Consider the following 17453-nt stretch of genomic DNA (forward strand, 5'->3'; position numbering starts at 1 on the left):
GACCCCGCAGCTGCTGTTGACCAATGAGAAGAGAGGATGGGTGGAAGTGGGCGTGCCCAGAAAGACTCCAGCCTTTATAAAAATTGCTTCATACATCCGCCTCACGCGTCTCCATATAAACAAAGCTGACAGCTGCTGCAGTTTGTTCTTCTGAAGAGGGAGAAAGAAATAGTGGACTTTTTTGCGTTCAAGTGTTGAGGACAATCACAAGTTTTCCGAGCAACAGGTAGGATTGAGATAAATGGGAAGATGGAAGTATTTTTGCGGGTGCGGACCCGCGTTGTTTTAAAGTTTTGATGCGTGCCATAACACGATTTGGCACTTTCCGATAAACTGAGATATTCCAGCTGGATCTGGTGTATTTTTGTAGCTGTTTTTAAAGTCGGCATAGAAAAGCAAGGATGTAAATTCTTAATCATCAAACATGAAACAACTTTTTTTTCCTTAAATAAGCATTACTATTCCTCCGAGAGCGCATAAGATCCGCATGAATCTGTGTATACCAAATGTAAAAGAGCAATCCCTTGTATTACACGTCTTTGTTTACAACCCTAAATCGCATGTGGAAGAGTTGCGGTCCTGACCACCCTCAGCCCCCCCCACCCGTTTCTCTCTTTACCATAGCGATCACGCACCCATTTTAGGCAGTTTACGTTCTCCAAATGTAGGTCTGTGTCAGCTTAGTCCAGCGGTGCTGCTACTGATATTTCAGAACCAGGGATTTGACAGATTAAGCGAGTTCCCAAAGATTACGGAAGCAATCATTGTTTCTGCAGATGGACAGCGGTGGATTTAACACTACACAGAGGAGGGATTGCATGGCCTTGATTCTGGCTGCCAAATCTCATCAGCGCATATGCTGCCCCCCCCACTCCCAGTGAACAGAGAGAGAGTTTAGATTGTTTTGTAACTTTGAGTTCCTGTCTTAATTCGTGTCATGTCTGGATTTGCTTTGGAAAGCAAACATGTCTTTTGCAGGTCCTATTATTATTGTTCTTCTTATGGCTGCTGCAGGTGAGCTTTTAGAAATGGACGCTAATGATGATGAAGATGCTTGGAGGACAGTCCAGGATCTGCTGTGATCATTATTCCTGAAAGTTTGGAGTCGAGGGGGTGTATGTTTTTGTTTTCTCAGAAACCATACGACTGCACATGTTTGAGATCATCCCAAGTCTGTCCTCCTGCTTCCTGTTCATGGTTGCGTAACAGTTTCACTTCTGCCAAGAGGTTCTATTGAACAGTCCACTCACTTCACGCTCTCTTTAATATTTAGCAAGCGCGGACGCAGTTGACCGGTATCATGAGTAAAAGAACTGGTTAGACCTGGTTAAAGACCGTATCAGATGTTGGCGACTGAACAGGTTTTAATTTATAGTCTGCTTAAGTCATTTATTGTATTTCACAAATTGCGGGGACAAAGATCGTCAGGCGGTGAACTGTTGACCATTGGTCCACATTTCCTAATATACATGCAATTAATTATTACATAGTAAATAAGACGATAGTTCAGAACGGAGACACCTCCTTCCTCCTTGACGAACACACCCTCGTGATCATCTCCTAGGTGTACATTTCAACCTGATCTCATCTGCCCCCTCATTGGTACCTGATGCTGCCAGTCTGCATGTTGGCACGCACGTGTGAGTGAGGTTACCCTCTGTGACTGTTCCGACTGAGCAAATCAGGGCACATAAAGAAATACCTGAGGAAAATCTATTGGGTGTGTTACCAGTTGTATCTGATGGCAACACAGACGAGACAATTCCTATGGACGGGAATACATCTCAGTCAGGCTGGAACAACCATCCCTAAAACCGGAGCGGGCGGCCTAAGGCTAACCTTTCACCCAACAGTGCTAATTAATCCCTCCTAAACAGGAAACCAGCTATTCACACCTAGGTGTAAACCCTACCCTCTCTCCTGGGACAAATGGACTCACCCGACAGGCACCCCCCCATCAAGTGGTTAGGATGGGCGTTTGTCTAGCTGACAAGGGTTTAACGATGGCTATTCACACCCCTGTGATGGGCATCATGACCTGGATGACTGAGAGCCTGCGTGGACTCCTGGAGCATGTGTTCTTCCCAATTTGTCAGGCTAGCGCCCCTCCCCGTCTGTCGGTTTGCTCGCGTTAAGTGTGAAAGTCTGTTGTTGTTGTTGTTGTAGCTGTAGAGCTGATCGCAGCTGATCAGTGCGCAGATTTGCACAGCTGCTGGGTGGATTGTTTTGATACTGTGATCTAGGTGAACGGCAGCGCCCCCTGTGGTGTGGAGAGCAATCTTTAGAGGCTCTTAAGGGAGCTCTCTGGGGTGGGTTGAATAGAATAGGGGCTCGGTGGAGCCCTTGTGTTGACGTAGGAACTGATTCTGGCTCTTTTGCCTGACCTCGAAACCTCGGGTCAGGCCTTCTCTCCCTCTGCGGAGAACATGCCGTCTCTCACACATGGCTGTGAAATCTCGACGGGGGATGATCTCTGCATGTTTTCCAAGGCCCCAGAAGGAAAATGAACCTGCTGTGTGATACCGCTCTTCCTCTGCGCTCTTGTCGGATCCAACTGGCTCCAGACGCTGTTCTCAAACAGAGCTTTGTTGTGAACTTGATTATCCAGGGTGGATTCTACCCCGGCAACAATCGCCCCCGCGCACACAGGGACCAACTTGCCCCGGTGGTCGCATTGTGGCCCTGCGGCGCCATTTGCCTTCTAGTCGTGCGTTGAGAAAGACAAACGGAGAGAACAAAACAGTCAGAGGAGGGCCAAACCAGAAACAGACGGTGGAAAAGTGACGGAACGCAGTAGATCGGGAGCGAGGGGAAGGGCTGGGAACAGCCGATGAAGGTGGGGATCTTCATACTTTGTCAAAATAGGGGGAGAGGGAGCACGTCCTGGTTGTCGGGAGCCCTCAGTGTTTCGGACAAAGAGGCCTCTTGACCTGCTAATTTGATTTGCATGCAGAGCTGCTGCCTTCCTCATTTCCTTCACTCACAGAATCGCAGTCCATGAGCTGAAGTCCGACTTCCTCTTTCTCTTTATTTCTCTCTGATCGCTCGGTCACCTAAGTCTTCCAGGTCAGGAGAGCTAGTATTCTTATGTGCTATGGTGACTCAAAAAGCAGCTCCTGTTTTTGAGATTTCAGACAGTTGGTGGCTGTTGGTGCAGCATGTTGGTGCAGAGTTCAGCAAGTCTCTGCAGGCCTCCATACAAGTGTACCCGGTGTGTGATCAAGCCTCTGCAAACAAGAACCACCCAGCCTTCAATAACATCTGACTTTGACCCAACAAGCGGTCGCCGCACCTTTTTCAAGAGTCTCAAGATCGTGCGTGTTGGGTGACGGCTTCTGAAAAGCAGAGAAATGACGTAAATGAATGTCTGTCAGGCGGGTAAAGGACAAATATTTGACTGCTGATAATAAACGTCATTTGTTTAGCAGTTTTCTTGCTGGGGTTCCGGCAGACGAGGCTGGTTGAGGTGCACTGTACTGGATCAAATGAAGCCATGCCCTTAAACAGATGCCTTCAAGTCCTGTGTTGAGCCCCACTGGAGAAATCCAGCTGAAAGGAAGCACTTGCATAATATAAAACGTTCTTCTTTATCTGAATGGTGGTGAATTTCCTGTTGTCTGTGATAGCTGCATTGTTGATATTTCATCTGGCTCCTTGAATTGGGCCGCAGAATCCAGTCTGAGGGCTCAGAGCAGCCTTTGAGAGTCGTTCCTTACTGACTGAAGCGCGGACACATCTGTATTCATTTTTGCAGCCTGTGAATCTCTCCCATCGGCACGCCTTGGCCTTCCCCCTCCATCTAAAATTCTTTTTCACTTTGATGCAGCACCCAAAAGCACAACAGATTTGGAAAGATTTGATCAGAGTCGGCCCTGTGACATTTTAGAAACTGGAATTTGTTGTCTTTCGGCAGATAAAGCACAGCAAAAGTGATTTACTGTGGTGGATTCTGGGCTTGAACAGGTGAAACTCACCTGAGCTGCAGGAAAGAGGAAGCCCTGCACTTTGTTTAGCATGAATCGGCATGCTGAAAGCTCTAAAATGAAACCGGTCGAGCGGCTCGCTCTCTAACGCTTCTCATCTGTCTCACTGTCAGGCTGCACGAGTCTTTGAAATGGACGATATCCAGGTTGTTGAGTCCAAACCCCTGCTGGAAATACCGGTATGTATTCTGAAGAAACACCGATGACACAGCTCTTCGGCTCAGCTCTGCATGACCGCTGCCAGTTATTTCTGTTTATTAGCGATGCTAAAATTCAAATTCTTCTTCAAACGTTTACTGATATTTGCTTTTAACTCCGTTTGCTTAAAAGCTGCCATAATAACATAAAGATGAAGATTTAATGTATTTAATCAAGCCTATATCTGTTTTTAATATCAGATGCACATTAGTTTCAAAGGTACAGTCCAGGCTTAACCATTAGTCTTTATTAATAAGCCTCTTTTTTCTGTTTTTAGTTTAAAAGATATGAAAATATTCATTGATGCTCATGAAGATGTATCATGTTAGAACTCATGTTAGATTAATGGGAATATTAGCAGTATGACTCAGGTCATGTATTTTTACAAAGAAATTAATTTGTAGACAGGATGCCACTCTCAGGATATTAAATTAAGTTACTCTGTAATTGCATTTGTGTTATTTTCATCACTCTTCTTCCTTTGCAGGGCCTCAGAGAGGCTGTGCAGCAGCTCGTTACTAAGGTATGTTTTGGACGCCAGAGCCAGCATTTATCGCATAAACTGTGTATAAACTTGGTGAATTCAACTTGAGTTTGCGTTTGGCAAAAGCTGGACCTCATGGTTGTTCAGGTCCAGGGTTTTTGTTCCGCGGCCTTTACTATTTAGGTTTACCTTCCGCCCCCTGGTGATGATCTCCAGAACTGCAGTCTCAGATCAACAGTGGCTCATTTATCTTGTTGATTGGCTCTCATCCGTTGTGACTTTATTAGGCCGGGGACTGAATTGTGCATCCGTTAATTTATCCAGCTATTGAAACTGACAAATCTCACTTTTAACTGGATTTGGCATCTTTTACAGTTCCCTCGCCCTTTTTTTTGTGTTACTCAGGCCACCAATCTTAAAGAGAGAGCGTGAGGGAAAACGCTACAACATCATTAGTTTGTTGTAACTTGTGGGTCAGGAAGTAGACATTTCAGATTATATTGCTTCACTTCCATTTATTGCCTAAAATACCTTTTGAGTGTGTAGGTTTCTGCCACCCATGCAGATAAGGTGCTTACGTTTAAAGAGGAGGCTTTAGGTGAATCCTTGCTTGTTTACATGAACGTTAAATAGGTTACACACCCTTTTGAATGTCCCTTTTAATGGGAACATCTTGAGAACCATCTAGGTCAAATTGAAGGAATATTTCTCTTCCATAGTTTGGATATATTGTTTAGACAAACTGTGACGAGCACGAGTGCAAATGTGATGTTTATAGTATCATGATTTGCACCTGCTTGCAAATCCTGATGCAGTTTCCTGCCTCTTGAGATCGTGATTTCCTGTAATTCTTGCTAAATAACGAGCACACCCTCCTCCCACATTCACTCAGCGTTCTTTCCCATTCATCACATCCCTGCACAACTATTCCTGTCTGTCCCATCAGCTGATGCCCCTCTGTCTGACATTGACTGATCCAATTTAGGGATATTGCCATCTAGAGTTAGCTTGTTTTGACCAGGCTCCAGGTGGGAAGCCAGAGGCTTAGGACAACCGGTAAGCAGTGGGGGTATAAAACGCAGCCCTCAGCGCAGAGACTTCTTTAGTGGCTTACCGACATTCGGAACTTAACTCAGGGAGCCACTGTGAGTGCACTTTATAGACCGCTTCAAACTCCTCGCTAGTAAACATGGTTCTGGAGGATTCTGATGTGGAAATGATCGTCGCGGAGATTGAAGTCAGCGTGAGTAGATGGCTATTGTGTGCACACGGTCGACTTTATTGGATTTGTCGGATTATGGCAGCCGCTTTGTCTCTTTTGTGTTTGGAAGTAGCTTGAAATGAGGGGGGGGGGGTTAGAATTTTGATGCTGAGACGAGACAGCGAACATGATGTGGGAGGCATTCTTTCACATTACGCCTCAACTTGGGCTGTATATTCCTCTTCTTTGCACCTATAGGAGCATGATGTGGAGACTCCATATGGAAGAATCCACTGCACGATGAAGGGGGTCCCCAAGAACGACAGGCCCATCATCCTGACCATGCATGACATCGGCCTGAACCGTAAGTTTTTCTTCCTTTCAGCATTCTGGGTTTTGTTTGCCTGCAGTCACAGACAATAACGAGTCCCGCTCTTCTTCTCCCAGACAAAACCTGTTGGGACACGCTCTTCAACCACGAGGACATGTCGGAAATCATGCACCACTTTGCCGTTTGTCACGTCGACGCCCCGGGCCAACACGAGGGGGCTAACACCTTCTCCACTGGGTGAGGCAGACACACGCCTACTTACCAGATGTATGTCAGTCTGTGACCTTTGACTTTGCCAGTACTTCACGGCGGATGTACTTAAGGTGGCCTAATTTGACAAACGTATCCTTGAGACAGGCCGGCCTTTATCTCATTCAAGCTAATCTCGGCTCTGATGACTGGACTTTGTTTACCACCATCTGAGCATCATGTAGAAGCAGCTGATCAGAGATTAGACTTTTATTCCTCGCATTTTCAATGCTGGAAAACTGGAACAAACGCTTTCATTTCCTTGCTTTTCCATAGTTAATACCGCATATTAACAGCCGTACGGTGCGTTCAGGTACCTAAAATCCATGAATGAACTAGTGTCTGCTTTGATTCCCAGCTATGAGTATCCGTCCATGGACCAGCTCTCTGAGACCCTCCCATTGGTGCTGAAGCATTTTGGGTAAGCGGAGCTGCCTTTTCACACTGATACCCGGCGCTCTATTCCCAAGTGACTGTTCCAACCCGTTGTTCTAACAGTATCCCCACTTGTTTGGCTGCAGGTTGAAGAGCTTCATCGGAATAGCCATGGGGGCGGGGGCCTATATTCTGACCAGATTCGCCGTAAGTTTTCCCCTCCTTTGACAGCAGTGAGTTTTAATTATTCAAAGATTAGCCAAGATGGATCGGATTTTTGGCCGTACGGCGGCGCCAAAGGCTCACTGCGTTGACACAAAGCTCACCGCTGTTTCTTACTAATAACTAATAACTCTGTTTCCCGATTCTGCTGTTGTAGCTGGATTATCCTAACATGGTCGAGGGCCTGTTGCTCATCAACATCAACCCGTGTGCTGAGGGATGGATGGACTGGGCTGCACACAAGGTAACGCTCGCACCGCACATTTAAATAAAGCCCCAAATTGGAGAAATGGTGACGAGACAGAGCCTGTTTTGTGGTTTCCTCCCTCAGCTCAGCGGCTTGACCCACGCCCTGCCCGACACCATCATCAGCCACCTCTTCGGCAAGGTACGGCTTCGGTCCGCGTTTCCTTTTGTCCCGCCCCTTTCGTCATGTTTGGTTGACTGTCTCATTTGAACGCCACAGTCGGAGATCCACAACAACCATGAACTGATTGGAACCTACCGGCACCACATCCACCAGGGCATGAACAACTTTAACCTGGACCTCTTTGTCAAGGCGTACGAGAGGTAAAGTCTCCCAGAATGAGGCTCACACACACAAAAACCAAAGTCGGTGAAGGTGAGAGTAATCCTGCGTCTCTGTCCTCAGCCGGAGGGACCTGGAAATCGAGAGGCCGGTCCCTGGAAGCCATGTCAGAACCCTGAAGTGAGTCATGACACACCAGTCCAGCATTCTGGATACCTTCTATTAAATACAATCCTCTCACATATACTCTCACTCCTTGTCCAGGTGTCCTACTCTGCTGGTGGTTGGAGACAACTCTCCTGCTGTGGACGCTGTGGTGAGTTCATGTACTCACCGAATGTTTATTCTTCCCTCTGCGGGGGCATTAGTCACTCCACAATAAGAGGGAAAATTACAAAATTGGCCCCAGATCTTGATTAAGACAATTACTCAAGAACGCAAATTGCTAGCATCTGTTAGCAATGGCCACTGGCTATAACTGGATCTTCAGGATGCAGAAGAGTCGTAGGAATAAACAGACTTTTACCCTCATCCACAGGTGGAGTGCAACACTAAGCTGGACCCGACCAAGGCTACCCTGCTCAAGGTAGAGTCCTGATAAGATTCCACTAGCTCAGCATCTACATGGTGACATATTAACCAAGGGTTAGGACCTGCGAAGGCGTCCTTGGAGTATTTGTTCATTTGCACGACGCAATCCACTGTGGCTGACCTACTTTGGCCGATAGCAACCGTTTTACGCCCCACAGCTGAAACCCAGAGGCCCTTGGAGCTGAAATGGTCGTTAATCGTGGGCGACGCGATGCCGTACGCGTTTAAACGGGACGTGTGGTGTATAATGGGGAGGGGGTAATGACGTGTGTCCACCCTCGTGTAAATGTGCAAGCGAAAACATGCCCAATGCTAACAGCTTCTTCTGTTTTCCGTCCTCTCCTCCAGATGGCCGACTGTGGCGGCATGCCCCAAGTCGATCAGGTGTGTATGGCAAGTGGAGCAGGAGTTATTTTCGGGGCGTTGTTTATGTTGTCGAGCAGGCTGGATAATCAGCGATGAGGGTCAAGTGGGAGGCTGGATGGCATAAGAAGTTTAGGGTTAAGAGCATTAGCGAGTGACGGACATGAGCCACAGTCCTCTGGTTATAATGGCCCCCACCCCCCGTCCTCCCACCCTACACAGCACCTGCTCATCGCAGCTGTCAGATTCCAGACCGTGAGCAACAGGCTCCTGGACCAGAGTCTGTCACTGTCTGGTGTTCTGTAACTGTGATGATTAACAGCAGCTCTCTCCTCTCTGCAGCCCGGCAAACTCACAGAAGCTTTCAAGTACTTCATTCAGGGGATGGGCTACAGTGAGTACACGCACGTCCTTCCTTTAGACTGGCGCACTTTTCAGGATGTGTGTCGCCATCTAGTGGCTGTGTTAATAATCGCAAACGGAGCCTTTTATCTTTAACGCTGTTAAATCTGAGAAATGTACTTTAGAGCTATAGCTTAGTTTAGGAATTATGTAGGTATAGATTGGATGGATTATGTGCAGATTTTGGCCTGTGCATTTACCAAATTCCTCCTTCCCTCAGTGCCCGCTGCTAGCATGACCCGTCTGGCCCGCTCCCGCACCGCCTCGGGCTCCAGCGTCACTTCCTTCGAGGGCAATCGCTCCCGCTCCCACACCACTGAGGGCAACCGCTCCCGCTCGCACACCAACGAGGGCAACCGCTCCCGCTCGCACACCAACGAGGGTCGCAGCCGCAGCCACACGGCCGACAACCAGCACGGCCACCCCCACGTGGATGGCACGGCCAACGACCAGGCCGCGCCCAAGTCCACCGAAGTGTCCTGCTAAGCGAGCCTCCATTCTCCTGAAAACCGCTTCAGGACCCTTTCTGTTTGTGCTGCGCTGCCTCCGACTGACACACGAATATCCTCCGCACGCACACTGATGTGGAACCTGAAGCTGTCGTGCAAGAAAAATAAAAACGCACAATGGACGGTCATCTGCAAATCATCCACCCAGACGAGTGGCCCCATTTTGATTGAGTCCAGTGTTGCGGCAGCCATGCCGCGGCGCTGTCGGCTGATTGGCCAGTGTGTCGTCGGGGGCAACGCAGCACAAGACACCAAAGCAGAGAATCGGAGCGAGCTGCACACCAGCTTGTACATGTATCGCTAATAATCTCATTTGTTTATAAGAATCTTTTCATTTCTGTGATCGCGTCCCTTTCCCGTTTCTGTCGTTTGACCACACTGACATGGCTTTCCCGTCCCCCCAGCCCCACCGCCGCCAATCTCGCCGTACTCATCCAATCATCTCATTTGTTCATGTCTGAAGTGTTTGTACGTAGGTGTGTCGCCAATGAGCTCGGGATTTATAAATAAACAGCCGTCGATCCCACAAATCGCACAGGGTGGCGCGACCGCATCCTCTTTCTTGACTTTTAGTTTCAAAATTGTGTTGTCCACCAATCGGGTGTCTCTTTTCAAGGGGGTTGGTCCATTTCAAGAAGACCGTTGTGGTTTGAGATCAATCGAAACACCTTTTATGGAGGTTTAATTCAAAAGCTGTGGTGTCGTAGGCTTCGTTCCATAGATTCACTTTAATATTAATTTCTATGCAATCAAGCACGAAGGAACAAAGATGTGCCATGGACTAGTTCACCTCCTGTGTAGCTGTGCATGTTTGGGGGGGGAGTTGAGGTGTAACCATAGAAACGTTCTCGACATCCTCTGCTCCTTTTTCCGTGCTCTGTAGAACACACATGCAGCTTTGTAAAGATGGGATTCACAGGCTTCTAATGCTTTTAGAGGCATTAAGGTGACATAACGGTTTGTATTTATTAAAAAAAGACAATAAAAACTTGTAACTGACTTTAAATGCATGTTGGTCCTTTTTTTAATTTTTGTTTTACGTTCATTCCATATAGAGGAAAACCTGTGTCCAGCTATACATTAGCGTAGGAGCATTGCGTGCACTTTGTCTGCATAAATAAATTAAGCCCTCAGTATTTTACACTTGTTTTCCCAAATATTGTCCTCAAAAACTCATCATATATATTGAGGAAGTGCTCTGGAGACGTACATCTCATATTTACATATTTTTTCCAATAGGAAAAAAGGCCATTAGAAATATCCCTCCCACATGTTCATGCGCCAAAATCATTGCGTAACATCAGGAAACGGGCCCTCGTCCCCTCGGCGCCCGTTAGTTCACGATCTCTGAGTAACTGTAGTAATTCTCCAGCTCGGTAAAGATGTCGTTGGGGTTCCTGCAGCTGAGGTTGCAGAAGCAGGCCTGGATCCACAACATCTTCCACGTGAAACTCGTCCCGTTGGGACACTCGAACTCGATGTCGATGGTTTTGGACTTGTAGGGGATGCAGCAGCGCTCGTCCGTGCAGACGCCGCAGTATTTGGGCCTGTATAGCTTCTTGCTGGTGCAGCCTGAGAGGGTGAAGTTTGACGGCAGATCTTCTCTGTAGATGTTCAGGCATTTCTTCCCGGGCTGGTGGAGGGAGGGAGCAAAAGGGGATTTAAAGCATCTCGTCAAAACGGATAAAAACCGTGGGTTGGGGTCTCGCTACCTTGATGTAATGGGTGATGTCGACCTCGCAGGGCCGCAGGTTGCAAAGGCGCGACTCTTTGACCAGCTCACAGCGCTCGTTGGCGTTGGACACCCTGAGAGACAGGCCGCGGCCACAGCTCTTTGAGCAGGGGCTCCATGAGGTAGTCTGGCTGATGCAGTTCTTGTGCACGCTCCTGGTCTCAGCCGGAGCAGCTGGACCAACAGAGAACTTTGGTGTTACGAATCATGAGACAATTAGAGCGAAACGAAGAGCCAAACTAAGAAACCCTGCATGTAACCATCCGGAAGCATATGCAAACGGTACGTCTTGGTTCCCCTGTGTGAATGCATCAACTAGAGCTCCTCCTCCACATCTGTTTGTGATCTAAGTTGCTGTTATCTGGAGGGGATTACAGCTGTAGCAGAACAAAAAGAACCTTATTCCCTTCACAGCGTGGCTCTAATGAGTGATGGGAACGTGGCGGAGGTCTTCCAGAGCCTCCTGACAAACCTCACATTCAGCTACACAACACATGCGCCTTCTGTCCTGTGTCAGCTGGATTTTGGACGGGTTCCCTGGTGAAGCATCTTACCCTCTATGGCGTGCCGCGGCGCCGTCTTGCGTCCCCTCCTGGGCTCGTCACAGATCCACTTCTCGCAGCACTGCCCCGGGACTTTGACCCGGCGTGGCGTCTGGCACCACACGCGCGGGGGCTGCGACTCTGTGCACAGCCCCACGCAGCCGATGGCGCCGTTCACGCACACGCACTGGTACTTGCAGCTCGGCGTGAAGCTCTGCCCATTGCGGTAGATGACGCCGTCGTGTTCGCAGCCCGATCCCGCCATATCTGAGCGAGGGGAAGCCGGACAGACGGAGAAAATGAGAAGCAGAACTCTTCTGTCAGGCTGCAGGTTAAAATCTCAAACCTGCTGTAAATGACAACACAAGCAAATCAACTTTAAATGTTCCGTCCAATCATGGCAAATATGCATAAATCCCCCATTTTAGTCCGAAACATGGAAAATGTGGAGGCAAACAGGTAAAAAGGTGTTTAAAATCTGCAGAAATTAGATGTTTTTTACCATATTTGCACCAGACTTTGTGCCATTTCATCACTGTATGGTTTTAAATGTCAAACAATGCAGCCGGTCAATATCGTGAGATGTTTTAAAGCATCATTTTTAAAACAAAGTTGCATATTACTGTTATATATACATCACTTATAAATCCTCGCCCTGTGCAGTTATTAAATTAACGCACTTGGTCGACTATTCTGGTCACATGACCCCCGTTGTCACCGCGAACGCAGCAAACGCTGGGTGTGTGTGCTGTAGGTGGTGGGTGTAAAATACCACGTCAGTTCCAGTGAGTGACACTTACATGCACACACTCCTTTTTCGTACCTAGGCATGTCCGAGCTGTAGTCGCAGTACAGTCCCTTGTGGTAATCGCACGTGTCAGCCTCGTTGCACACCTCGCCCACCTGGCGGGCGCAGGTCTTGCAGCAGTCGCACCCGTCCATGAGGAGGCTCACCCCCAGCGGGCACGTCGGGGTGACGCTGGCACACTCGCAGGGCCACTTGCAGTACTGCGTGCGGTTGTACGTCTCTGGCGCCGCGGTCGTGATGGACGGGGTGGTGGTGGCGGGGGACATGGCAGTGGAATTCTGGGAGAAGGCCTGGAGAGAGGAAAGAAAAGGGAGGCTTTAGTCCGGGAGGATCTTTTCCCTGAAGAATGCAGGTCGTTAATCACAACAGCCCTGCGCAATAATAACTCAAAGTCGTTGCCTGGGCGATATTCTCAATGCTTTTTACGCTTAATCATTCCCGTTCTTTGCTTCTGCGACTCTCCGCAGCAACAAGGCAACGATAATTAATGAAGCTAATCTCAAAACCACGGAAAGTCTCATTCTGTTACGATGCTTGAAGCCAGCAACAGTCACAAGAAGGTTGCCAAGAGGAACAATCATCCATTGCTGTACGTTCCCTCCCTCAGCGACCTCATTCTCAGAGACCAATCATCCACTTTGCCGCACTTAAAGTCACTTCTGATCACTTTTAAGGCACAATGCGCATAAAAAACAGCCGTTTTGGACAGAAAGGTGGATAGTTCTGCCAATGACTGCACAGAATAAAACACAATCTAAAGATCCACTCATAACACAACAACATCCCAAATGATCTGAGCTGAAATGAACCTCGCTGTCTATCATCCATTAAAAAAGGTTTAAGCTATGAAATTCAACTGACTGAGTGAGATTTGCATGCGTTTGGACAAAATGATGGTCACATATGGGTGGCAAATACTTTCAAATATGAAACTAGAACCTGCGCTGACACAGGCAGTTACCAGGAAGGTGAAGTATTTTATATTAGTTACTGCTACACAACATAATAGTGGGAGAATGTATTCATTTATAACTGTATTTTTACAGTTTAATGCCAAACTCATTTGAATTTCCAAAAAAATATATTTATCTCAGTATCTAGTTTTAGAAACTGATCCAGAATGAGATAAAATCAGTAATCGGTTTCCACCTCTAGGTGTCACTAAAACCATAAATATGAAAGAACGCCACTCCAACCTAAACTTCTTCAGCTTTTAATACTTAAAAATAGGGGGAAAATTTGTTTTAGCTACATTTTTTAGCAGTTTGTTCTTGTTAAAACAGAGACTTAGTCAACATTTAGCCAGAATAATGAGATTAATCTCAATGTGCCCATGTCCCAGCTTCGGATATCTTACTTATTATCCAAACCAAACCAATCGCCCTTAAACCTAAATTAATTCTCAAGCACATAAGTTGATCCAACAGGGTGCTGGAGCTTTCCATATTTAATCAAATGACCATATAAGTAAAGCCCATCCATTTCTAACGCCAGCACCAGTCAACGCTGGCATTGTAAATGTTGCCATAAACGTCTTCTGAGCGCGTCTGGGTCTGGAGCGCATTGACCAAACATCGGTGCGGTCCAATTCTTTCCTCCGCCCCACCTGTTGAATCCCGGCTGCTGTTACAATCCACCACAGAAGCCAACTCATCACTGGAGAGGGAGTGGGAATTATGCATTGAATCCAGAATGGGTCCCGTTTCAGAGGCTCCCGACGCCGCCGTGCGCAGGTGTCCTACATCCCCGAGCGTCCGCTGTCACCTCCGCGTCGTCTGACGGGCTGATAAACAGTCCGGGCTGACGTCAGGGCTGCCAAGGACGAGCCCCGCACACTGGTGTTGGGATGTGATGGCTTTTCTCCTCCTTTTCCTCAGCTCCGTCCCCTCCTCGGAGCTCTGAGGTGGTCGGGGCGGGTCTGGGAAGCCTCAGAGGACCTGGACCAGGACCAGGACAAAGGAGAAAGTGTGTTCTTTACATGTATGTATTTGAACTACTACATCTGTTATTAAATATATAAAACGTGTTTTGAAGTCGTTATGGTAGTTTTCCTTGTTTTAAAAAAGTGTGTTAAAAGTGTGACACATGATTGACAGCCGCATGGGCGGGGCCATAATCAACTGCTAACTCTGATTGGACCAGTTTTAGGAAGCTTCTCTGACCGCAGCATATGTGAGTGGGCAGCCTTACACAAAAATGGAGGATTTATCCTCTGGGGCGGTCTTCCAGGGGTCACGCCCTACGAATGCCGCGGTGCTAGACATCACTCACACCCTCTCAAATCTCAAGGCGATTTAGAGGAAACTGGAGGCTCCACAGATGCCTCAGAATCCTACATGGCGTCGGATAAACGGCGGATTATTCGTCTCACCTTTGGGGTCATTTGGAGCCACATCTGGCTTTTGCTCCACACGTGTACCTGAATTGTTTTGGGGCTTTGGGGAACCGGTTTTTACCCGAGTGCTCCCAACTACAGCTAGTCCAACATTTGACCCGAGTTCCCTGCGTCAGTTTCATTAAAGTCCACTTTGAGGCCCCGCTGACACCACCGCAGGTGAGTCAGCGCTCAGCTGCTCCAGGAATAACCCCCATACCAACCTTTGCTTTTACAGGAGCTGAATAAATACACCGCACAGGTCCTGTCGGAGGCTGGGGCCACGCCTGGCCCGCAGATGTTCCCTTCCAATCAGTGATGTCATCTGCCTCTCAGGCGTTGCCGTCCCTCCATTTTCCAGGAAATGTGAGCATTTGTCTTTGAGAGGAACCCGCCGGCTGATATATGTGGAGAGCGTCTTTACTGACAGCTCACGCTGCTCATTTGGCCGATGAGAAATGTGACAGGCGATAATCCAGCGGGGATTATCCGCTGTAGGCGACAGAGGGAGGGAGAAGGAGACGGGGGAAGAGCGGCGAGGTGCCCCGGGCCTGAACCCCATATCGTTTTCCCTGTCAGAGAGCTGTCGTCCTCCGAGCTGATCTGAGACCATCTCTGCTCAGGTCTCGCCACCTCACAATGGCCTCTCTCTGTCTCTGCTGCCATTTTTCTCTCATATTTAGAGTCTTTTCTGGACCCGCAATAATTCAACGGTGTCTTTTATCATCTTTGGTTTCCTAATTGATTGATGACTTATTATTACCACTAAATAGGACCAGTGTTAACAGGAAAGCACCTGATTTTGCCTGAAAAGAGCCAGAGAAAACTTTGCTCCATTTATTCTTAAATGGCCCTCGTCTCTGTTGTGAGCAGTCTCTCCTTTCTCATGGTTCGGCTCCAGCCCTGCATGTCACAAAAGGCCAAGATTAAACATCTGGAATCTTCAATCACAGCTTTTTGGTAGCAGTCATTCTCAGGGAACCGCATTAATCTTCACACCTCTGTGTGTTCAGGGTGTGATCGGCTACGCATCAGTTCCATCATCTTAGCTGTTTGCGCTAATGGGGACGTGATGTAGCGCACAAACGCAGGCGTGTCGCAAAGGCTATTTTCAATGGAGAGGGACTTTCTGGGTCATCAAGAATAGAAACAGGAAATAAAAAGCATCACAGCACACGTTCGCGCATTCGCCGAGCATCTGCCCCGCATTTTCTGGTCTGATGTGTCAGCGGTGGTTGCGTTGCTTTACATCCCTGTACACGCTCACCATCGGGTGACATCAGTTCGGTGCTTCTGTTGTTGTGGCAAAAAAATCCCATAATGAACGGCAGGTTGGTCACCGGAACTAAACTTTAGCTCAGGCTAGCGTGACCCACTCACTTCGATTACAGCGTGTTTAACCTAAAGGTTTCAGGTTCGAGCCGAGATGTCTGAAACAATAGGACTGCGGCTGTTGTTGCTGACAAATGCCATTGCTAACAACTGATTAGTGGCCTCCTCAAAGATGGAGACAGCGCTGTCTGAGGGGAACAAAATCCACCTACTAGCACTTTTAGAGCTATAATTACTGTAAATAACTGTTGTGTTCGTGCACTCCCACCGTTCTATCTTTAGTCACATTGTGTATAGTTATTAAAATGGTAATAAAAATACTTTCCTGGGTTCACAAATGGGGATGTCAACACGTTACATCACTCACAAATATAAATTAATCTGGAGGACTGATGTGATTTAAATGGAACAGGTCTGGAAACATGTAATTTGTGCAAATACAGGTGCCCTAATGACCAGCGCATCACCTGAGGGTGTGAGCCGTTGCATTAATGTGACGTTTATCTGCATCCCAGAGACAAAAGCACTGCAGTTAAAACAATAAAAGTGCGACAGGGTTCCTGATTGGGGGGGGGCAACCATCTCTGGCTCCAGTCTTGCTTAGCTGGTCAAACTGAAAATCCCCTCATTAAAATCAAGAAGAAGCCTTGAAGTCGGGCCGTGTTTTGGAAATGTTCGAGCTTCAAAGTCAAGTAGAGTCGGTAATCCTGCTCAGAACGGGAAAATGAATTTACGACACCTTGAGGCGACCGAAAACTGCTGAGGTGACACACACACACACACACACACACACACACACACACACACACAAAGCAAGTGTGAGCAAACCAGTGTGGGAAAATGTTCCGTACATTCCGGCAGGCAGGTAACTTCATAAACTGTTTACTCTGGAGTTTTAAATAGCACGCTTGAATCAATACGTGCTGCACAGTGGCAGTTGGAGTCCAACATAAATGACGCAAATGGGCTGAGATCTCTATCTTTTATTTTTGGCTACACAGTAAAAGTGCAGTTCCAGCTAAACGAGCTGCTTGTGCTAGCATGAACTGGGCCTTTTATTAGCCTAAACGTTCTGCGGTCTTTGCTTCTGTGTGACGACTCCAACAAACTCCAGCAGTTGAGCCACTCTCAGCTCAGCATCTGACCTTTAGAGGCGTCATGGGTGCCCTGGTGGCCACCTTCACCCCTCTCTTAGGCAACTGCTGGAGTGCTTAAAGAGTCACTTCTT

At 47.7% G+C, this 17453-nt stretch overlaps 2 protein-coding genes across 4 annotated transcripts; one reads left to right on the forward strand and one right to left on the reverse strand.

Moving 5' to 3' along the window:
• The first annotated feature begins 67 nt into the window (after positions 1–67).
• ndrg1a (N-myc downstream regulated 1a) lies at positions 68–10443 on the forward strand. 3 transcript variants are annotated; one of them, XM_057020477.1, is made up of 17 exons: positions 68–226; positions 4097–4162; positions 4669–4704; positions 6125–6230; positions 6314–6434; positions 6805–6867; positions 6968–7028; positions 7201–7287; positions 7375–7431; positions 7510–7613; positions 7696–7752; positions 7837–7888; positions 8111–8158; positions 8512–8547; positions 8869–8920; positions 9149–9246; positions 9277–10443. In XM_057020477.1, exons 2-17 carry the CDS (start codon positions 4115–4117, stop codon positions 9412–9414), a joined length of 1164 nt encoding a protein of 387 aa, XP_056876457.1. In that variant the 5' UTR covers positions 68–226; positions 4097–4114; the 3' UTR covers positions 9415–10443. The 3 variants fall into 3 exon arrangements, with proteins under 3 accessions (XP_056876457.1, XP_056876455.1, XP_056876456.1); XM_057020475.1 differs by having other exon boundaries at positions 9149–10443; XM_057020476.1 differs by lacking the exons at positions 68–226; positions 4097–4162; positions 4669–4704 and adding an exon at positions 5643–5908 and having other exon boundaries at positions 9149–10443.
• On the reverse strand, positions 10147–14414 carry ccn4a (cellular communication network factor 4a). Its single transcript, XM_057020478.1, has 5 exons — positions 14126–14414; positions 12512–12809; positions 11724–11978; positions 11150–11343; positions 10147–11070 (listed from the first exon to the last, which is right to left on the reverse strand). The coding sequence occupies exons 1-5, from the start codon at positions 14171–14173 to the stop codon at positions 10771–10773; spliced, it is 1095 nt and encodes a 364-aa protein (XP_056876458.1). The 5' UTR covers positions 14174–14414; the 3' UTR covers positions 10147–10770.
• Positions 14415–17453: the final 3039 nt, after the last annotated feature.

Source organism: Takifugu flavidus, chromosome 21 (assembly GCF_003711565.1).
Source record: "Takifugu flavidus isolate HTHZ2018 chromosome 21, ASM371156v2, whole genome shotgun sequence".
In the NCBI taxonomy this organism is placed as follows: Eukaryota; Metazoa; Chordata; class Actinopteri; order Tetraodontiformes; family Tetraodontidae; genus Takifugu; species Takifugu flavidus.